The sequence below is a fragment of the Pituophis catenifer genome, unplaced genomic scaffold (genome assembly GCF_029215685.1).
Source record: "Pituophis catenifer annectens isolate HBS135680 unplaced genomic scaffold, rPitCat1.0.hap2 SCAF_2, whole genome shotgun sequence".
Classification (NCBI taxonomy): domain Eukaryota; kingdom Metazoa; phylum Chordata; class Lepidosauria; order Squamata; family Colubridae; genus Pituophis; species Pituophis catenifer.
In genome coordinates, this window is record NW_027256882.1 from 158830790 (window position 1) to 158850154 (window position 19365).

The following is a 19365-nucleotide window of genomic DNA, read 5'->3' on the forward strand; positions in this document are numbered from 1 at the left end:
CAACTCTTCTAAATGAAGAACTTCCCTGAGTCTTTTTATTCTTCCCAGCCTTTTTCGTTTATTTCCTACAACAGCCTCTGGGTTCAAGATTTTGCTGCCAGGCTAGGCAGACCCAGTAATACCCTAAATTAACACTGCCATCAAGTCTCTCCTTCTGCATATAAGGAGTTGTTTTAAGTCTTGCATGAAAGGAGTTCCTTCATTCACTCTTCTCCTCCTGTGGCTCCTCTACTTTCCTCCAAGCACTCTTCTGACACAATGGACCAGCAGCCCTTTCCTCCTGAGCATCGCCGAAGATCTTCAATCTCCACCATTGGCCGCAATGATGAGGTCCAGATCAATGGGATGCAACACCACTCAGCCAACTGCTCCTTCCAAAGAGGCAACAGCAGCAAAAGTTTCCATAACTTTGGGAGAAATCACAGGATCTCTTGTTACATGGGCCACCAGCCAATAAACCTTAGTAGTTTGGATATGGAAAGTGTCATAGACCACAGCTTTCTGGCAGATAGCTACAATCTTGGATACACAGACATTCCCAAGCCAAGCTATAGAAATGAGGGGTTATTCGAGGTTAGCATTAACAAGCTGCTCTTAGAACCTCTCTATCTGGGAGTTGATCCACATGATCATCAAGTCAAAGTCCATGAAAAGGATCAAATGAAAGACCTGAACACACAATTTGCTAGCTTCATTGACAAGGTGAGTTAATTCTTTCCTTCCTTCCCCACCCTCTCCCTTCCAATTTTGATTTGAGGCCGAAGGAACTATAGACATGGCTGAATATTCAGGGATTGAAGGCAAGAATCATAAATGTCTCCTTAGCTTTGTTATCTCACTCCAGGACGTATTGATTATTGTGTTATATATCAGGATTTGGGACGCTAAGGCTCGGTTTAAACGTGTCTTGCAAAATAGCGTGGTAGCTATGAGCATCATGAACAAATGGTTCACAGTTTCTAAAGTAGGCTGAAAAACAGAATTGTCTATTTTGTGATTCAGCATATGGTGGGAGCCAGGCCAGCCTCTAAAACTGTAATATTGATTATTTGTTTGGCTCAAGCATGTTATACGCACATGGCAATTGTATCTTGTTAACAGGCTTAGAATTTAGCATAGTCTAGGCCAGTGTTTCCCAAACTTGACCCTTTGAAGATGCATGGACTTCAACTCCCAGAATTCCTCAACCAGGCATACTATTCCTCAACCAGGCATACTGGCTGGGGAATTCTGGGAGTTGAAGTCCATGCATCTTAAAATAGCCAAGTTTGGGAAACACTGGTCTAGGCATTCATGTAAAGTCTAAAGCGACCCAGGTGGGAAAAGGAAAGTGTTTTGGAAAGGTTAGTGAAACAGAGAAGTTGAATGTGGAGATATTTGGAATAGGGCTACATCAATGACATCTCATTATACCACTAAGGATCAAACCATGTATTATTTAAGAATTCTGTGTTTGGAATTTTGGGTCTGGAATTCTTGCTGGAATTCATTTTTATATAAAAGCAGACAAGGGAGATAGCACATTTTTAAAAGCATCAGGTCTCCTCTCCCTCCCACCCATCCTCGGCTTATTAGTACAGAGCAGATTGATCTACATAAGAACGTAGTGTTAGAGTGAAACCACAGAGACACACACACAACATTCAATTCAAACAAAGTATTTGAATTGTTTCTTCAAGTGAGCTGAGTCGAGCTGCATGAGTTTAAACTGGTTTGAGTTTCACTATCGTTAGCCTAATGTATCTCATAGAGGCGCTGTGAAGATAAAGGAGAGGGCCTTTAACATAGAATTCCTCAACTTTTTGGCAGCACAGTGAGGTGGAAGAGCATTAATTGTGTCACATTTTTCTACTTGATTGAACTCTCAGCTACTTTTCAGTGCCTCTGTGGAAACTTCAGATTCAATTCTCCACTTTTATAGCCCTGACCTGGAAACCTTGTTTGATGTTAGTTGCCTACACCTATAATTCATAACAGGAAAAAAAGAAGGAATAGCCCAAGGAAAGGTACTGTAAGATGCACAATTATTTTTACTATATGGAGAGATGCAAACCTTTGTTCTTGAACTTCAAAGGACCCAATTTTAAGCATTTGTTTGCAGACTTGCTTCTTAATACCAGGCTTTAGATCAAAGCTGAAGCAAGAGAAGGAAGTAAATGTTTTCACAACTCTGGGAAGTATTTAGTAAGGCACAGTGTTTCCAAGGCAATGGGAGTGATTTGTAAGAAAGGTTACATCTTAATGATGCTCATCCTTAAATGAAATCTTGCTCACTAGCAAATTAAACTAGCAGACCTGCAAATATAAAGCAGAACTGGAGAGCCAGTGGTCCAGATGTTACTGAGCAAAGACTCCCAGGAGGCCCAGCTGGCACTTTCAAAACAGAAGATGATGGGAGAATAGTTGAACACATATCTGGAGGACCATAAATGTACCAATTCTTAATATACTGCAATCTGCTTCCCCATATTTTTTTGATATAAACATTGGGTTTTTTTCAGCACTGTTAAATTTAGACATGCCATTTCTACATATGCTTGTGACCCTGATGTAAGCAGCTATAACATAGCCACAAATATATAGATAGATAGATAGATAAATAGATAGATAGATAGATAGATATAGATATAGATATAGATATAGATATAGATATAGATATAGATATAGATATAGATATAGATATAGATATAGATATAGATATAGATATAGATATAGATATAGATATATAGATGTAGGTCTTTGGTTATTCGGGTCTTCTCCCACGTAAAATTGGAAGTGTCTTGGCGACGTTTCGACGAAGACTTCGTCGAAACGTCGCCAAGACACTTCCAATTTTACGTGGGAGAAGACCCGAATAACCAAAGACCTACATACAAACACCCGCGAAAACCTGAGAAAACAGATATATAGATATATATACACACACTCACAACCCTTAATTTCCATGGTATGTGTGCTGCCATTAGTATTACTACTTTCCAAATTGCTTAAAGCAGGGGTGGGCAAATGTGGCCCTTGGCTGTCAAAGACAGCTTGGCTGTCTCAGGAATTCTGGGAGTTGAAGTCCACAGGTTGTAAAAGGGCCACGTTTGCCCACCCATGGCTTAAAGGATAGTAGATAGTCTCTAAGAGGTAGACTCGAGTGATGGGAGTTGGCTCAAAGTCTTTCAGTCACTTTGAGAAGAAGTTTGAACCTAGTATTATCATACTAATGTTCTTCATCCTTACTAGATTAGTGAGAAGTGTAATCAGGACAAAGAGCATAGCTTTCTTCAAGGAACATTTTAGTCCAAGCTTCTGGCTGCTTTCGGAGTTAAAATCCAGATTTCCACATTAGGCTTGGGTTCATGACCCATCTTTGTTAGGCAAAATCAGCCCATGGACATTAGAAGCCTATGCCAGTTGTATACCATTCTAACTGGAAGGATTGTCCATCCTGGAGCTTCCCTTGATACGGCCCTTGTGCTTCCAGGAATGCCAGACTCTGTTGATAGCAGATGTGGAGAAGAAGGAGCAAAGGTGCTTCAGTTTCATCAGCTTCTTTGGTTCATGCTCAATATATACAATCAACACATTCACTGAGTTATCTCAGGGAATTACTGACATTCAATGGGGATTAGAATGAGCCACCCAAACATGCTACATAGAAGAATAGCAAGTTCATTAACAAATCAAAAGCTCTTCCTACAAACCCACAGGGAAGGGGGCTTATTGTTATTGTGCCTGAGTCACTGCCTTGAGCTTTGTTGTGGTTTGGGCACCTTCTGTTGCAGCAGGATCATTTTTTGGCTCACTCAGTCTTAGGGGAGAGAAGGCCTCCAACATCTGGGAGGGTCTTCCTTTGGGAAATCACTGCTACATTAAGTATGATCCTAAAATGGTGGAAAGAGATTGAAGCTGTGCTCAATCTCCACATGTCCAATTTCTAAAGGTGCTTTTTCAACAGTTCCAAGAAGGCTCCACACCCATTTGCACTACTCTGGTGACCCTGATGACACAGATAAACCTTCAGGGCCTCAACAACTTGCTAAAAAAATGCAAATGACCATCTGTCTGCAAGGAATATAAATCCCTCCATTCCCCACCATCCAGTCAGAGATGAAGAAGATTCTTGAATGAAAAGCGAAATGTCTTCAAAGAAAACAACCAGAAAGTCCAGTTGCCTCTTGAAAAAGCACCTTTGGTGCTATATGATGGGACAACCATCATATAGATGACTGAGAATCTCCATAGACATTTGTCAAATTTCTACTTCACTAGATGGTATTGAGGAAGCTCTTTCAGTTTCTGAAATCCCCACTCTTTTCCACCACCTTTTATCTGCCTAGAAGACTTTGGGAGAAATATCTGAGGGCTTTCTTTAGTGCAGAGAGGAAAAATGATATAAATGAGGGTTGATATAATGGTATGTGGCAATGACCTTGAGGCATTGGACGAAGAGAGGCTGCCTAGAGAATGGTCAAGTTAGAGAGAGAATAGGATGCAGCTGCATAGTGAGCAGAACAACAGGCTCAGGAGACCTCCCTAAATTCTCTGGCTACTTTCAGACTTGTCAGTTTCTGTTATGATGCAACTTTACAATAAAGTAGAATTAGTTCATTTTGCCATAGTTCTTTGTCTAGTCTACCTGGTAAAGCTGATAATTACATTAGGTTGGAAGAATTTAGCATGTTGAATTAGGAAATCCTACAGGACAGGCGAGCCTTGTAAATCAAAGGTGCCCCTTTCCTAGTCCAAAATCTAAAACATTGTACTACTAGTTTGCTTCTCAAAGCCTCAGGAATTGATCAGCAATGCACCAAGTTTTATTCTCTCTGCATTTAAGGTCAGAAGCCTGGAGCAAAGAAACAAGATACTGGTAACCAAGTGGGAACTGCTGAAAAACCAGAAGATGCCAATGGTTAAGAAAGACTTGAGCATTCTGTTCGAAAACTACATTGCTAACTTGAGGAAAAAAAATGATTATATACTTAATGAAAAGAATAAGTTGGAAAACCAGCAGCGAATAATGCAGGAGCTGATTGAGGAATACCAAAGCAAGTAAGCGACCTCATAAGAAGGTTGATCGTGTATTGTGGTTATTCTTTTCAGTGAATGGATGCTGAAGGAGGCTTACTCCACTGAAAAGTCTTTGTCCAGAAAAGAGAGTTGTAGGATATGAATGTCGATATTGCTTCTCTTCCTTCTCTCCTCTGAACAATAGCTAATGATAAAAAATGGGGGACAGTTTTGAGATATTGCAAAGTTACCTTCAACTAGGATTGGGCATCATCCTCAAATGATTTTAAACAGAGGTAGTCAGGGGTGGGATTCAACTGGTTGTCCAGTCCAGTTCAGGCAAACCAGATGCTAATTTTACATCCGCTGAACCAGTAGTTGCAAGGACTGTCTGTCCCTGCCCACCACACCCCGCCCCTCCCAGGTGTCTCCACACAGCCCGTTTTGGATGTCAGGTAAGTGCAGCACCTGTGCGGAGGTTCTGAGAGGGCAAAAAATGGGCCTCCCAGAAGTTCCAGAAGTCCAGAAATGGCCCCATTTCTGGCCTCCAGAGCCCAGGGGAGACCGTTTTCGCCCTCCCGGAGGCTTGAGGAAAGCCTCCAGAGCTTGGGGAGAGTGAAAACACCCCCCTCGCTGTGGTGCAGGATGCCGAGTAGGCCACACCCACCATGGCCACGCCTACCCAGCAACCGGGCAGAGAACAGGTTGCTAAAATTTTTGAATCCCATCCCTGAAGGTAGTCCTCAATTTACAACCAAAATGGGGACCAGAAGTTGTATTCCTAAGCAAGGCAGTTGATAAGTGAGTTGTGCCCGATTTTGTGACTTTTTTTGCCACAGTTGTTAAGTAAATCACTGCAATTATTAAAGTGAATGATGCAGTCGGTAAACAAATCCGGCTTCCCCCATTGACTTTGCTTGTTAGAAGTCAGCTGGGAAGGGCCTAAAATGGTGATCACATGACCCATGTATGCTGCAACTGTCATAAATACACAGAGGTTGCCAAGCACCCAATCATGTGTCTGTGGGGATGCTGTTATGGTTGTAAGTGCAAGGACTAGTTGTAAATCACTTTTTTTTTAATGCCATTGTAACATTGAACAGTCACTGAATTAATATTGTAAATTGAGAACTAACTGAAGTAACTAAACGATCCTGTCCACAATTCTTTAAGGCAGCCATATCTTTGATCCTGTATATTTAAAGAATTTCAGTCAGATGCTATGTCTATGTTCCTGTATGCTCAAAAACAATATTGGGGGAATAGAAACTGAAATTGTACAGATTTATTGTTTCACCACTTCATGCCAAATAACTTTAGCAACCATTTTCTTGTCTGGAAGGGAATCCCTAGCACTGTATTGTAGAATGTGGAGCACATTGGTTGAAGTGCTGAACTAGCACTGAAACAACCCAAGCTGAAGTCTGCCCTTAACAATGGAAATGTGACTTTGGGCCAGTTGTTCAGTCCAAGCTAGTTTACAGGGTTGTTGTTACAGGAAAATTAGAGGAGAAGTGATATGCACAGTGTCTTGAACGTCTAGTAGAAAGGCAGAATATAAACCAAACAAATTTATTATTTGTTAATAAATTGTTATTATTAAATAAATATATTGTTTATCTATATATCTACATATCTATATTATCTATACTGCTCAAAAAAATAAAGGGAACACAAGCAGAAGACATCCGAGATCTGAATGAATGAAATAGCCTTATTAAATACTTTGTTCGTTACATACAGTAGTTTATACACTGCTCAAATAACTAAAGGGAACACAAAACTACTGTATGTAACGAACAAAGTATTTAATAAGGCTATTTCATTCATTCAGATCCCGGATGTCTTCTGCTTGTGTTCCTTTTATTTTTTTAAGCAGTGTATATCTATATATCATCTATATCTATATCTATATCTATATCTATATCTATATCTATATCTATATCTATATCTATATCTATCTATCAAAATTGTTATGTGTTACTAAACTGATTTCTTTTTTTCCTCTGACCTGCTTTTGCTTTTTGATATCCTGCAAGATATAAAGAGGAGAATAATAGAAAAGAACACTTAGAGAATGAGTTTATCCTGCTCAAGCAGGTGAGTAAATCAAGTGATTTGCCCTTTAAAACAACAAAAACACCTATGTTAGTACAAATAGAGGAATAAATAGGAGAATTGTCTATACTTATTTAATTCTAGTGGCAGAGATAAATCCACTTACATTGTCACTTCTTTTGATAGCCAGAGTATGCAATGCTCATTGCTTTCCCATTGACATTCCATAGTGCTTAAGGGTACAGTACCCATTGAATTCATCTTCCTGATTAACTCCATAGATCTGGCTTAGAATTCTGCCAGCTATAATCCCAATATTAGGCACACTGACAGGTCGCTCTGTTCATTCCTAAGGGGTTTTGTCTGCATGTTCATACCAAACATACAGCAAATAGTTGACTCTGGTCATTAAAAACAGAACACACACCCCAAAAAAGCTCTCATTGATTTATGGATGCTCTCTCCTCTCACCATTCTAGACAGATTTCGGTCAGGCAAAACTGCTTTAACGTATTCCTAAAATGAAACCATTAAAACCAACAAACACTGCTAATCAAACAAACACTGCTGCTATTTCAGGCAGATGGCAGGACTCCCTTGAAGAAGACTATATTTACCATTTTATAAAATGTCATTGAGGTAGGGACACCTATGACCTCAGGGGCAAACTCTTCCGGAGACAGGGCTACTACTGGGAATGTCATTCTCTATAAAAGCCATAATTTGGTTGCCTGCTACTGTGTATATCAGGTTCTTATGCGCAGGAATGCATTATTATGCATGTGGGGTTCTACACATGTCTAACAGGAGAATGTGCTTCCATCACATTTATTCTGTACTTAAAAAACCAGTCCTCTGTGCAGGCGTAACAAGTGAATAAGACCATCATGTACTGCATAGCACAAAAATTATGGAAGGAAGTACAAAACAAAATAACACTGAATTCAAAATGCAAGTTATAATAGAATCACAGAATATAAGCAAAGTCTTTGGAGATTATCTTGTTCTACTCTCTGCCAAATTCAGGAACCCACTACTGCAACAAAATACCATTTTACCAAATTTATTTTGCCCAACCCTCTTCTGAAAACTTTGAAAAAAGTTCTGTAGTACAAAGGTTCAGAATCCAATTTCTTTCAAATGTTCTTCCCCAAGATTGGAATCAAATCTTTCATGGCTACTGTATTCTCTTTGATTTTGAAGTTACATATATTTTTATCAGTGTCTTTTCCCTCCCTCCAGAAAGTAGATAATGAATTTAAACAACAGAAGGAACTGGAATTGAAGAGGGAGTTGTTGATGGAGAATAAAGAGTTCCTGACATATTTTTTTATGGAGGTCTGTATCCTCAAATTGCAATGTGAGAAACAACTCTTAGGCATTACTACCAGAATTTTCATTGCACATCAGTGATAGCTAGGACATATTTACTGGACAGTTATTGTTGCAAACAGCAATGATTAGACCCATAACTTAAGGACTTTTGAAATGCCAATTATTTATTTACTTTATTGATATCTCACCTTTATTATTTTTTAATAAATAACTCAAGGCACTGAATGTATCTAATATTCTTCCCTCCTCCTATTTTGTCCCTAAATTACTAAATTATATCCCTCCCTCCCATCCGTTTTACTGATCCCTCTGCCATTATTTCATGAAGGGATTTCACATAAGGATCAGTCTTTTTCAACAGACACTGTCTTTTAGATTGCCACTCTCCTCCACTTTCTCTATGTTGGGGACACAGGAAGGGCAGAGAGATCCAGTTAGCAACAAGCTCCTTGGATCTCCTTTTGGCTGCTTTAATACAACTAGAATAAATCTAGAAAGGGAGTTTTAGCTGAATTAACAGATGTGCTGCTAAGGGCTGAGCAAACAACTCAATTAACTCCCCCTATCATTTAAAAGAACATTTGGAATTTGATTATAGGATTCAAGCATAACCCTACAGATACTTTTTGTATAATTGATATGATTTTTATGAAGCCAGTTTGATGTAGTGGTCAAAATCCTGGCCTAGAAACCAGGAGATGGTGGAGTCTAGGTCTCCTTTAGGCATGAAAGCCAGCTGGGGGACTTTGGGTCAGTTCTTCTTTCTCAGCCCATTTCACCAGGTTGTTATGGGGGAAAAGTAAAAGTATTAGGTATGTGGAAAGCAAAAGTGTTAAGTATATTCAGTGCCTTGAGTTTACTATTTAATTTAAAAAATTATGAAATGTTTTGCTAGTTGAGCTTGGAAGGGTTGATGACACTTTTGTGACATAAAAGAAAGATAGTCTTGACATCAGGTGTATGCCAAAAGTGATTTTCATTAAAACGATGCATCGATGCCATCAATTGCTCAGAAATTAGATGTGCAATTAACCTTGGTCCACTAATTTTCTAGACAGACAGTTAATGTCACTTCCATTGCTCTGAGTTATGATCTCAAGCAGATTCTGTGCACTTCCAGGAACGTGCAATATTGCATTGCCATCCCTCTGACACAGCTGTGGTGCTCAATATGGACAACAGCAGAGGTTTGGACATGGACGCCCTCATCAAGAACATTGATAGTTGGTATCAGAATGTTGCCCAAAGAAGTAAGGAAGAAGCTAACCTTTTTTATCAAAACCAGGTATGTATCCGAGGTTGGCTCTTCCAGTTTTTTAGTGTTCATCTAGATAACCAGAAAATAAAGAAAACTAGAACGTATCATGTCTTGATTTCTGATTTACATCTTCTTGTTAGTTTGTAGGTTTCATATTACTAAGGATGCTCCATCAGCCTTTTCTCCCAATCAGCACTATGCTGTCTATCTATTAATTTAAACAATGCTATCTTTGGCAGTGGTGGCAACTGTCCACACCAAAAAACACATGGACCTCTCGTGTAAAGCCAAAGATTGATTAATTCTAAATCAATCAAATGTATTATTCAACCTGGTAGGTGATTAGAAGAATGGCAATATCACAATAACATAGTTAAAGTGGCCAATTAAAATATCCAAATCAGTGGATATGATGAAGCAATTTTCATATCTTTTTACTAATCTTTTCCTCAATCACTGAGCCATTGCTATTCCTGTAAATATCAGCGGCGGTAGTCACAGAGATGTGAAATGAAGTTACTTCATTTTCATACATGGTGTCAGTCCAGCTTAATACTGCAGACACTGTAATGTTTATTTTATGACATATTACATTATCTGCTAGATCATTACTAGGCTGACTTAGAGTATTTCTAAAAATCCTAGTAATAAACCAAGACCTCGCCAATGAAACAACATAGATGGTTTAGTTTTTCCAACCCAACCTCTTCTTTTTCTCACCCTGCATACAAAGATGTCATGGTGGAGTAGGCAGCTACTATATTTGCAATATTTATTTGTTGTTTTTTCTTTACAAACTCCCAAGAATCAACATTTGGAGCTAAATGTTTGCAGCCTGGAATCAAAGGATCTAAGGGCAACAAATTATTCTAAATAGTACCACGTTTTTTGAACCCTGAAATAAGCTCTTGGCCTTATTTTAGAGAAAGCCTTATTATTTTGGGGCGCGTTGAGCAAGACAGTGCTCCTCTTGCCATCTTACCTGATTTCCAGCTCTGTCTCCCTAACCCTAACCAGAGGAAATGGCGGGGACTGGCTGCGCGTGCATTTAAATATTTTCAGGGAAGGTTTATTTTTTTGGGGGGTGGTGGTGGTGTTATTTTAGCGTATGCGCTCAAAAGCCCGATTGGGCTTATTATCTGGGGAGGTCTTATTTTCAGGGAAACAAGGTAGGACCAAATGAATCTGTTTTATTTTTAGGAGTTTTCTTTTTTATCCCACTTTTATTATTTTTTTTATAAATAACTCAAGGTGGTGAAAATACATAATACTCTTTCCTCCTATTTTTTCCACAACAACGACTCTGTGAGGGGGGTTGGGCTGAGAGAGAGGGGGGGTGATTGGCTCAAAGTCACCCAGTTGGTTTTCATGAGACGAGAACTCATGGTCTCCTGGTTTCTAGCCTGGTGCTTCAACCACTGGATCAAAGTGGATCAGATACTATCCAGCAAGAAATTGCGCAAATAAATCCAAACCTCACCATCACCCCCCCATCCCCAAATTTTGTTTATTTCAGGTGTATTGTTTAGGATAGCTTTGAGGTTGTAATTTCTTAAGAAGTACTTAATACAGGGACATGGTGGCTCAGTGGCTAAGACGCTGAGCTTGTCAATCGAAAGGTTGGCAGTTCAGCAGTTCGAATCCCTAGTGCCACGTAACGGGGTGAGCTCCCATTACTTGTCCCAGCTTCTGCCAACTTAGCAGTTTGAAAGCACTAAAAATGCAAGTAGAAAAATAGGGACCACGTTTGGTGGGAAGGTAACAACGTTCCGTGCACCTTTGGCATTTAGTCATGCCGGCCACATGACCACGGAGACATCTTCGGACAGCGCTGGCTCTTCGGCTTTGTAATAGAGGTGAGCACTGCCCCCTAGAGTCGAGAACGACTAGCACATATGTGCGAGGGGAACCTTTACCTTTACCTTATTATTACAAGTGTGGGTATTGGTGTTGGAGAAACTATAGAAGGCACTGCATATCCAAATACTGTTGATATTTGGATATGCAGGTAGTCCTTGACTTACAACAGTTCACTTAGTGACTGCTCAAAGTTACAATGGCCCTGAAAAAAGTGACTTATGACCATTTTTCACAGTTACAATCTTTGTAGCATCTTCATGACCATGTGATCAAAATTCAGATGCTTGGTAACTGGTTCATATTTATGTTAGTTACAGTATCCCAGGGTCATGTGATCCCCTTTTGCAACCTTTTGACAACCAAAGTCAACGAGGAAACCAGATTCACTTAACAACTGGGTTACTAACTTATCAACTGCAGTGATTCACTTAACAACTGTGCCAAGAAAGGTTGTAAAATGGGCCAAAACTCACTTAACTGATGTTTCACTTAACAACAGAAATTTTGGGCTCAATTGTGGTCATAAATCAAGGACCACCTGTATTAGTGAAAGTAAGGGATCACTTAAGGATTTAGCTCCTGTGGCTTATTTTGAATAAATCCTCTTTTCTCTGTAAGCATTCTGCAATACTCTCTTAGAGAAGATCTCAGAAATGTGTCCCTTTGCAACCTTGTGAGTCAGCTAATCCCTTCAGATGAAATATGAATAATTGTATAATTATACAGTGGCAAATGATTCAAGACTGTTTATAGGTAAGGATGGAGCTGCTAGTTCCCAACAGAACGTTTGCTTAAAGGAACCATGTTTTCTCTTTGAAAAGGCTGAAGTTCAGGAGTGAAATGCTCCCGGTTTGGACCGGATCACGTGATCCGGTAGCGATGGAGGCAGGTGGTAAGAAGAACCGGTAGCAAAAATCCCTCTCCCCCCCCCCCATGCCCAGCTGAGCCACACAATTATCAGAAGCTTTTTTTTTACTTTTAAAAGCATTTTTTCTACAACCTCTTCGGCCCAAAAAAATGCTTTTAAAAATAAAAAAAAAGCCTCTGATGATCGCGCGGCTCAGTTGGGATCGTCAAAGGCTTTTAAAAGAAAAAAAACCCTTTTTTTCTTTTAAAAACCTCTGACAATCCCAGCTGAGTTGCCTGATCGGCAGAGGCTTTTTAAAAAACTCAGCTTGGATCGTCAGAGGCATTTAAAAGAAAAAAACTCTTTTAAAAAAGCCTCTGCCGATCAGGCAACTCAGCTGGGATCGTCAGAGCCTTTTTAAAGCATTTTTTTACAACCTCTTCGCTGAAGAAGTTGTAGAAAAAATGGTTTTAAAAGTAAAAAAAAAAAAAATTGCCATGCCCACCCAGTCACATTACCCCCCCCACACCAAGCCACGCCCACAGAATCAGTAGTAACAAATTTTAGATTTCACCACTGCTGAAGTTCAACAGCTAATAAAGTGGCACTACTAATGTTTCTAGATCACACAGTTCCATTGCTCTTTTGTTCTTCTCTCTGGCTATTAGATTGAGGATCTTCAGAACAAAAAATGCCAGTGCAACGAAAGCCTGAAAAAAAACAGTGATGAAATTACTGAGTTGAACCGGGTCATCCATTTGATGCAGTGCAAAGTTGATGCTGAGAAGAAAAAGGTCAGAAAATCCTTTTGTTCCCAGAGATGTTTATGGGAATTTCTGTCAGAATAAGTTGACTGACCTTGAGTAACAACAATGGACCTGTTGAGCAGGGAGGGAACCAGGGGTGAAATCCAGCAGGTTCTGACAGGTTCTGGAGAACCCGTAGCAGAAATTTTAAGTAGTTCGGAGAACCGGCAAATACCACCTCTGGCTGGCACCAGAGTGGGGTGGGAATGGAGATTTTGCAATATCCTTCCCCGGCCACGACCGGCAAGCCATACCACGCCCACCAAGCCACACCCACAGTAAAAAAAATGTAGATTTCACTACTGGAGGGAACAATATGCTAGTCTACCTCAGGAATCAAAATGACTTGGGCAGGCTGTGGTTTTTGAGTGCCATTTTTGTATATTGAAAAAATAAATAGAAGTTAATTTATATATGCCTTTGCTATTTGGACTTGCTGACAGATCCCTCAAGATGTTACCCTTCAGTGACAATAGAGACAGAATGATGGCCTATAATTTAAGTACAGTAATAATAATAATACTTAGCATTTTGTTATAAGCAATGCACTTCTAAGCATATCTGGTAAAAAGTACCTATTGTGCTTACATTCAATCTAGTGTTGTAATGAAGACTACAACATTAATACAAGTGTTTCACCTTTGAGGACCTCTACAATCCTTACAATTCTACAGATTTAAAGATCAAAATTTAAATATATTAGCCTTGCAATATATAAAATGCCATACAGATGGTGGGGGGGGAGGATTGTTTCCATGGGGTCAAGTGCTAATAATATGACACTCAAAACCTATGTCAAACTGAGGTAGGCAGCAGAGGCTAGTAAACAGCTATACACAATGATCCTTATTAGCATGACCAGTAATGAGGCATGATGAGAGCTATAAGTGGGAGTTATATTTGAAAGTTCATTGGTAGTTTACGAAGACAGAATTTAGCCATAAAAAGGAGAGTTGTACATGTTTCATAGGTACAATGAAAAACACCTTTTTGTTGCACCAGCGAAGATATCTATCTATCTTCCACAAAAAAAAGTGTTCTTCAGTGGATTAGATTTTAATCTGGGCTGGAGAAAAAAATTCACTTCTTTCCACCATTCATCCACCAAGCAATCAGATATTTGGTCTTCCCTGAATATTCCACATGCTCTCTACCAGAATCCAGCCATGTGGAATGGGGCTCATTCTTGTTATTGCTGCCAGGTACAATAGTGGTGTGTGTGTGTGTGTGTGTGTGTGTGTGTCAGAGAGAGAGAGAGACAGACAGACAGACAGATCTGGAAGGATATAAAAAGGAGGCTTCAGAATCAACTGAAAATAAGGTTGTAGGAGCAGAGACCACAAAGTAATGTTTGCAGTTTTGTGAATAGAAGATGGAATTATTTTTATTTTGTTTTTGCAGACGGCTGTTTTGCAAATAGGCATTGGGGATATTGAACATAAAGGAGACCGTGCGATGAAAGATGCCCGAGCAAAGCAAACAGAGCTTCAAAACCGCATACAGAATTCCAAGGATCAATTGGCTGTCATTTTACGGGATTACCAGGACCTCATGAATACCAAATTGGCCCTGGATATTGAGATTGCAACATACAACACAATGCTGGAAGGAGAAGAGAACAGGTGACACTTCAAACAGAATCTTAAAACAGGCTGGATTGTTTTTATTTACTACTGCACTGTCCTCAGCAGCAGCAGCAGCAACCATATTGGGGAAGGGGGTTTAAAATGGTTTCCGTCTGACAAAATAGCAGTGTGCTGTTGTCAGACAAAGCCTGCTTCTTTTATCTTGACATCATGCGCATGTCCAAATGGGCAGAGCTTGTTGTGCAATGCAGCAGGCTTTCACCCCACTGTTGTTGTGCCACAATAACTAAACCAGCTTTTAGTTGCCTCAACGACATGGCTGAGTGACATCAGGTGGCCATTTTTCATCATAAAATGTTTTCAGCACTTTAGTTCTGATAACATGTCTGTTTATTCAGATAGCTGAAATAGGAGGAAGTATCAATATGTCCCCACTTGCAGCAGTCATTGCACAAATATAACCAGATGATATATTGGGAGAGGAGGGGCTCAGTTCCTGTTAGGTTGTCTTCATCTCATTCAAAGAGTGAGAAAGGCTTAAGTCCACGGGTGAAATCCAGCAGGTTCTGACAGGTTCTGGAGAACCGGTAGCGGAAATTTTGAGTAGTTCGGAGAACCGGCAAATACCACCTCTGGCTGGCCCCAGAGTGGGGTGGGAATGGAGTTTTTGCAATACCCTTCCCCTGCCACGCCCACCAGGCCACGCATGCCCACAGAACCGGTAGTAAAAAAAATTGGATTTCACCACTGCTTAAGTCATCTTGTGTTAAAGTATTCTTTTGCCCTTAAACTAATAAGCCAGGATGGCTCATTCATTTAAGAGCAAAAAAAAAAAAATAGCTTGGTGTAGTGGTAAAGAAGCTGGCCTACAAACCAGGAGATTGTGAGTTCTAGTCCTGCCTTAAGCATGAAAGCCAACAAGGCAATTTTGGGTCAGCCACTCCCTCTCAGCCCAAACCACCTGACGGGGTTGAAATTGTGGGAAAAGAGGAGGAGGAAGGAATGTTAGCTATGTTCGCCACCTTGAGTAATTTATAAAGTAATAAAGATGAGATAGTAATCAATCAGCACCCAGGAAGCTACAATATTTGTGTAAAATATTAATTTAGAAGGTACAAATCAAAGATACTAGCTTTTTCTTCAGGATCAGAAGCTGCCTGAGTCTGACTACTATCAGGGAATGGATAGAATCTGCTTCTGAACTTCTATCTTGCTCTTGAGTGTTCAAGAGGGACCTGCTTGGCTCTAATGCAAACAGGACCTGGTTTAGATCCTGGTTTGGTCCAATCCGGCATGTGTGTTCCTAGATTTTAGGTTTTTGTCATAACCATGGCCTCAGTGGTGAAATCCAAATTTTTTTACTACAGGTTCTGTGGGCATGACTTGGTGGGCATGGTGTGGCTTGGTGGATGTGGCTTGGTGGGCATGGCAGGGGAAGGATACTGCAAAATCTCCATTCCGACCCCACTCCTAAGGGAAGGATATTGCAAAATCTCCATTCCAACCCCACTCTGGGGCCAGCCAGAGTTGGTATTTGCCGGTTCTCCGAACTAATCAAAATTTTTGCTACCGGTTCTCCAGAACCTGTCAGAACTTGCTGGATTTCACCCCTGCATGGCCTTAACTTTCAGCCAGTTATGTGATCTTTAGCTAGTCATTGCCTTCATCCTTGCAATACAGGAATAATAATAATAATAATAATAATAATAATAATAATAATAATAATAATAATAATAAAACCCCGCTATTTAGAAATTCTAAATTTGCCAGACTTGAACATTTTGACTCTACAAAAAACCACCTTACTCGGAACAGCTTACATCCTCCAACGATACCTTAACAGTTCCTAGGTTCTTGGTTAGGACTCGAGCTGCTGAGCTATTAATCAGTCTCAAAGGCTGAATCTCACTAAAGATTAGCCAATAATAATAATAATAATAATAATAATAATAATAATAATAATAATAATAATAATAACAACAACAACAACAACAACAACAACAACAACAACAATAATAATAATATAAGCTTAATGCAAGGAACTGCTGGTAGTTACTGGGGATGAGTCTACAGTGAGAAAAACATTGGAGAACATTACAGGAAATGTGTTGGTAGAGTTTGCTTTGCTTTTGTGGGGAGATTTATTATTTTTTTTGGAGCAAAACTCCCAATTGGGTTTGGTTTGGTTTTTTGTTTTTTTTTAAAGGATCTTCCTTTGCTAAACTTGGATGGTTTTGTGAAACTGGCTCAATGGGATGATGTGAAACGATGTAAGAACAAGTGTGTACTGGTTCAATTCTAGCTAAAGGCAGAGTATGACTGCTCTCCTTCACATAAAGCTGCTGCCCCTCAAAGTGCTGCTCTATGGATGAAACAAACCCAAGTAGAATTATCTGAATACCTAGCCAAGACGGCTAACAGTTGTAGTTTCAGGTCATATATGGAAGTCAAGAGTTTTGTTTTATTGTTCAGATATGTGACATTTGCTCTTTGTTACATCTCTGTGTGTGTTCAGTTATTAAAGAATTTCCTTGTTGGTAGAAATTCCAAACTGATCTGAAAAATGCATATCTATATTATACAGATCTTTAAAATCTCAGTGCATCCAAGGCTATGCAATTTAAGAAACATCTGTCTTTTCCTTCCTTTTTTTTTTCTCCTCTTTGTTTTAACAGAATACGCAGAGGAGGAACTGTGAGGATGGGTAAGGAATCTGAACTTTCTTCTAATCTTTTTTTCTGAACATTTAATTTCGTTCAGTATAAGTTCCAGGAAATGTCATAAGAATCACTCACTGAATCATGTAATTCTTTTACAGAACTCACAAATGCTACTTATCCACACCATAACATGAATCATTAAAATGAAGCAACACCAATCACTGAATGTATATATGGAATCTGATTGCTGCCGTATGAAACTTCAGTGAAGAAGTTGCATCTAATAATCAGCTGACTGCTAGAGAATTTGTGGAACCTGGGTAGCTATGCAGATTAATAGAAAAAGGAACTGGGGCTTCATTATAAATTGATCACATGAAACAATGGTTTTATTTGAATGTCATGATAAGCCACCATTTATTGTAACAACGAGCTTAGTCTCCTTTCAGGCTCAAGTATCCCTTTCAACTGCATCCAGTTTTGGTCACCAAAACACAAAAAAGATATTGAGACTCTAGGAAAAACTGCAGAGAAGAGCTACAAAGATGATTAGGGAGTGCAGGCTAAAACTTATGAAGAACGATTGCAGGAACTGGGAATGTCTAGTCTAGTGAAGAGAAGGATTAGGGGGCGACATGATAGCAGTTTTCTAATATTTAAGGGGCCGTCATAAAGGGGGGGGGGGTGCTCAACATATTCTTCAAAACACCTGAAGGCAGAACAGGAAGTAACATATGGAAACTTATTAAGGAGAGATCCAACTTAAAACTAAGGAAAAAATTCCTAACAGTAAGAATGAGTAATCTGTGGAATGTCTTGCCTTCAGAAGTTATGGGTGCTTCATCACTGGAGGTTTTTTAAAGAAGTGATTGGACAGCCTTTTATCTGGCTGTCTACATGAGGTAGGGTCTACAGGGGGTTGGACTAGAAGACCTCCAAGATCCTGTCCAATTCTTCTGTTATTCTGTTAACCTTGTCTCCTCTGCTGATTGGAAGGCTTGGGTTCCACTTTTTATGAGTGGCAACAGAGACAAACTATAGTTAACTATGGTTGGCTCAAAATTGTCAAATTTAAACTACTATTTATAAAACTGGTTTGTTTTCACTGTCATTCCTACAAATTTTAAAATTTCACATTGTGTTCCTCTGTAGACTTCATCTGTAAAGTAGACATATCCTTAAAAAGTATGGGTTGTTGGTAGGCTAACGGGCTCTATCTTAATATTCACCAATAGAAAGCAGTCTTCTGGAGCAATATTGTGATCTGTTTCAATAATGAACAGAGATGAGTCAATAGGAAGGAGCCAAGTGCATCACCTGTTGTGCGGTGCCAGTATGCATATAAAAGTTGGACTTCTAGAGATTCGGTTGTGCAGACCAACCTATTTTCTTGAAGCAAAGCCATTAACCATTAATATATCTGGGTGGGACTCATCATGCATATGGGTTAAAATGCTCCGCCCTCTTCCTGGTTGGGATTGATGAATGGCAAAGAACAAATTAGCTAATTTAATTAGCAAATCACTGCATTTTTCTCATGCTCAGTTGCCATAATGATAATGGTCCTTTTGGATCAGCAATATTATTTTAAAAAAAGGTCAGGTGAAGAGGCTTTTCATTTCTCCCCATTTCCTCCCATCTTCTATAAAGCCTACCGTGCTTTCCTGAAAATAAGACCCTGACTTATATTTTTTTGAACCCCGAAATAAGTGCTTGGCCTTATTTTCGGGGAGGTCTTATTGTTTTGGGGCATGTGGAGGAAACCAGAGGAAATGGTGGGGACCGGATGTGCATGCGTTTAAATATTTTCGGGGAGGGCTTATTTTCAGGGGAGGGGCTTATTTTAGTGCATGTGCTCAAAAGCCCGATTGGGTTTATTATCAGGGGATGTTTTATTTTAGGGGAAACAGGGTAGTGTTTTAAAGTGTGTTTCTGTAAGGGAGGGAGGGAGGAAGGG

General features: G+C 39.6%; 1 protein-coding gene across 1 annotated transcript; it reads left to right on the plus strand.

Moving 5' to 3' along the window:
- Positions 1–258: 258 nt before the first annotated feature.
- On the plus strand, positions 259–17610 carry LOC139310697 (keratin, type II cytoskeletal 5-like). Its single transcript, XM_070934907.1, has 9 exons — positions 259–702; positions 4826–5040; positions 7038–7098; positions 8299–8394; positions 9512–9676; positions 13025–13150; positions 14564–14784; positions 17424–17452; positions 17567–17610. Exons 1-9 carry the CDS (start codon positions 259–261, stop codon positions 17608–17610), a joined length of 1401 nt encoding a protein of 466 aa, XP_070791008.1.
- The last annotated feature ends 1755 nt before the right edge of the window (positions 17611–19365 follow it).

Bases quoted from the DNA above. Each gene is read 5' to 3' on its own strand.
- LOC139310697 (XM_070934907.1), top strand. From the start codon at position 259: ATGGACCAGCAGCCCTTTCCTCCTGAGCATCGCCGAAGATCTTCAATC. The intron at 14,785-17,423 runs GTGACACTTCAA...TTGTTTTAACAG, and splicing joins CTGGAAGGAGAAGAGAACAG to AATACGCAGAGGAGGAACTG. The intron at 17,453-17,566 runs GTAAGGAATCTG...ATTCTTTTACAG, and splicing joins AGGAGGAACTGTGAGGATGG to AACTCACAAATGCTACTTAT.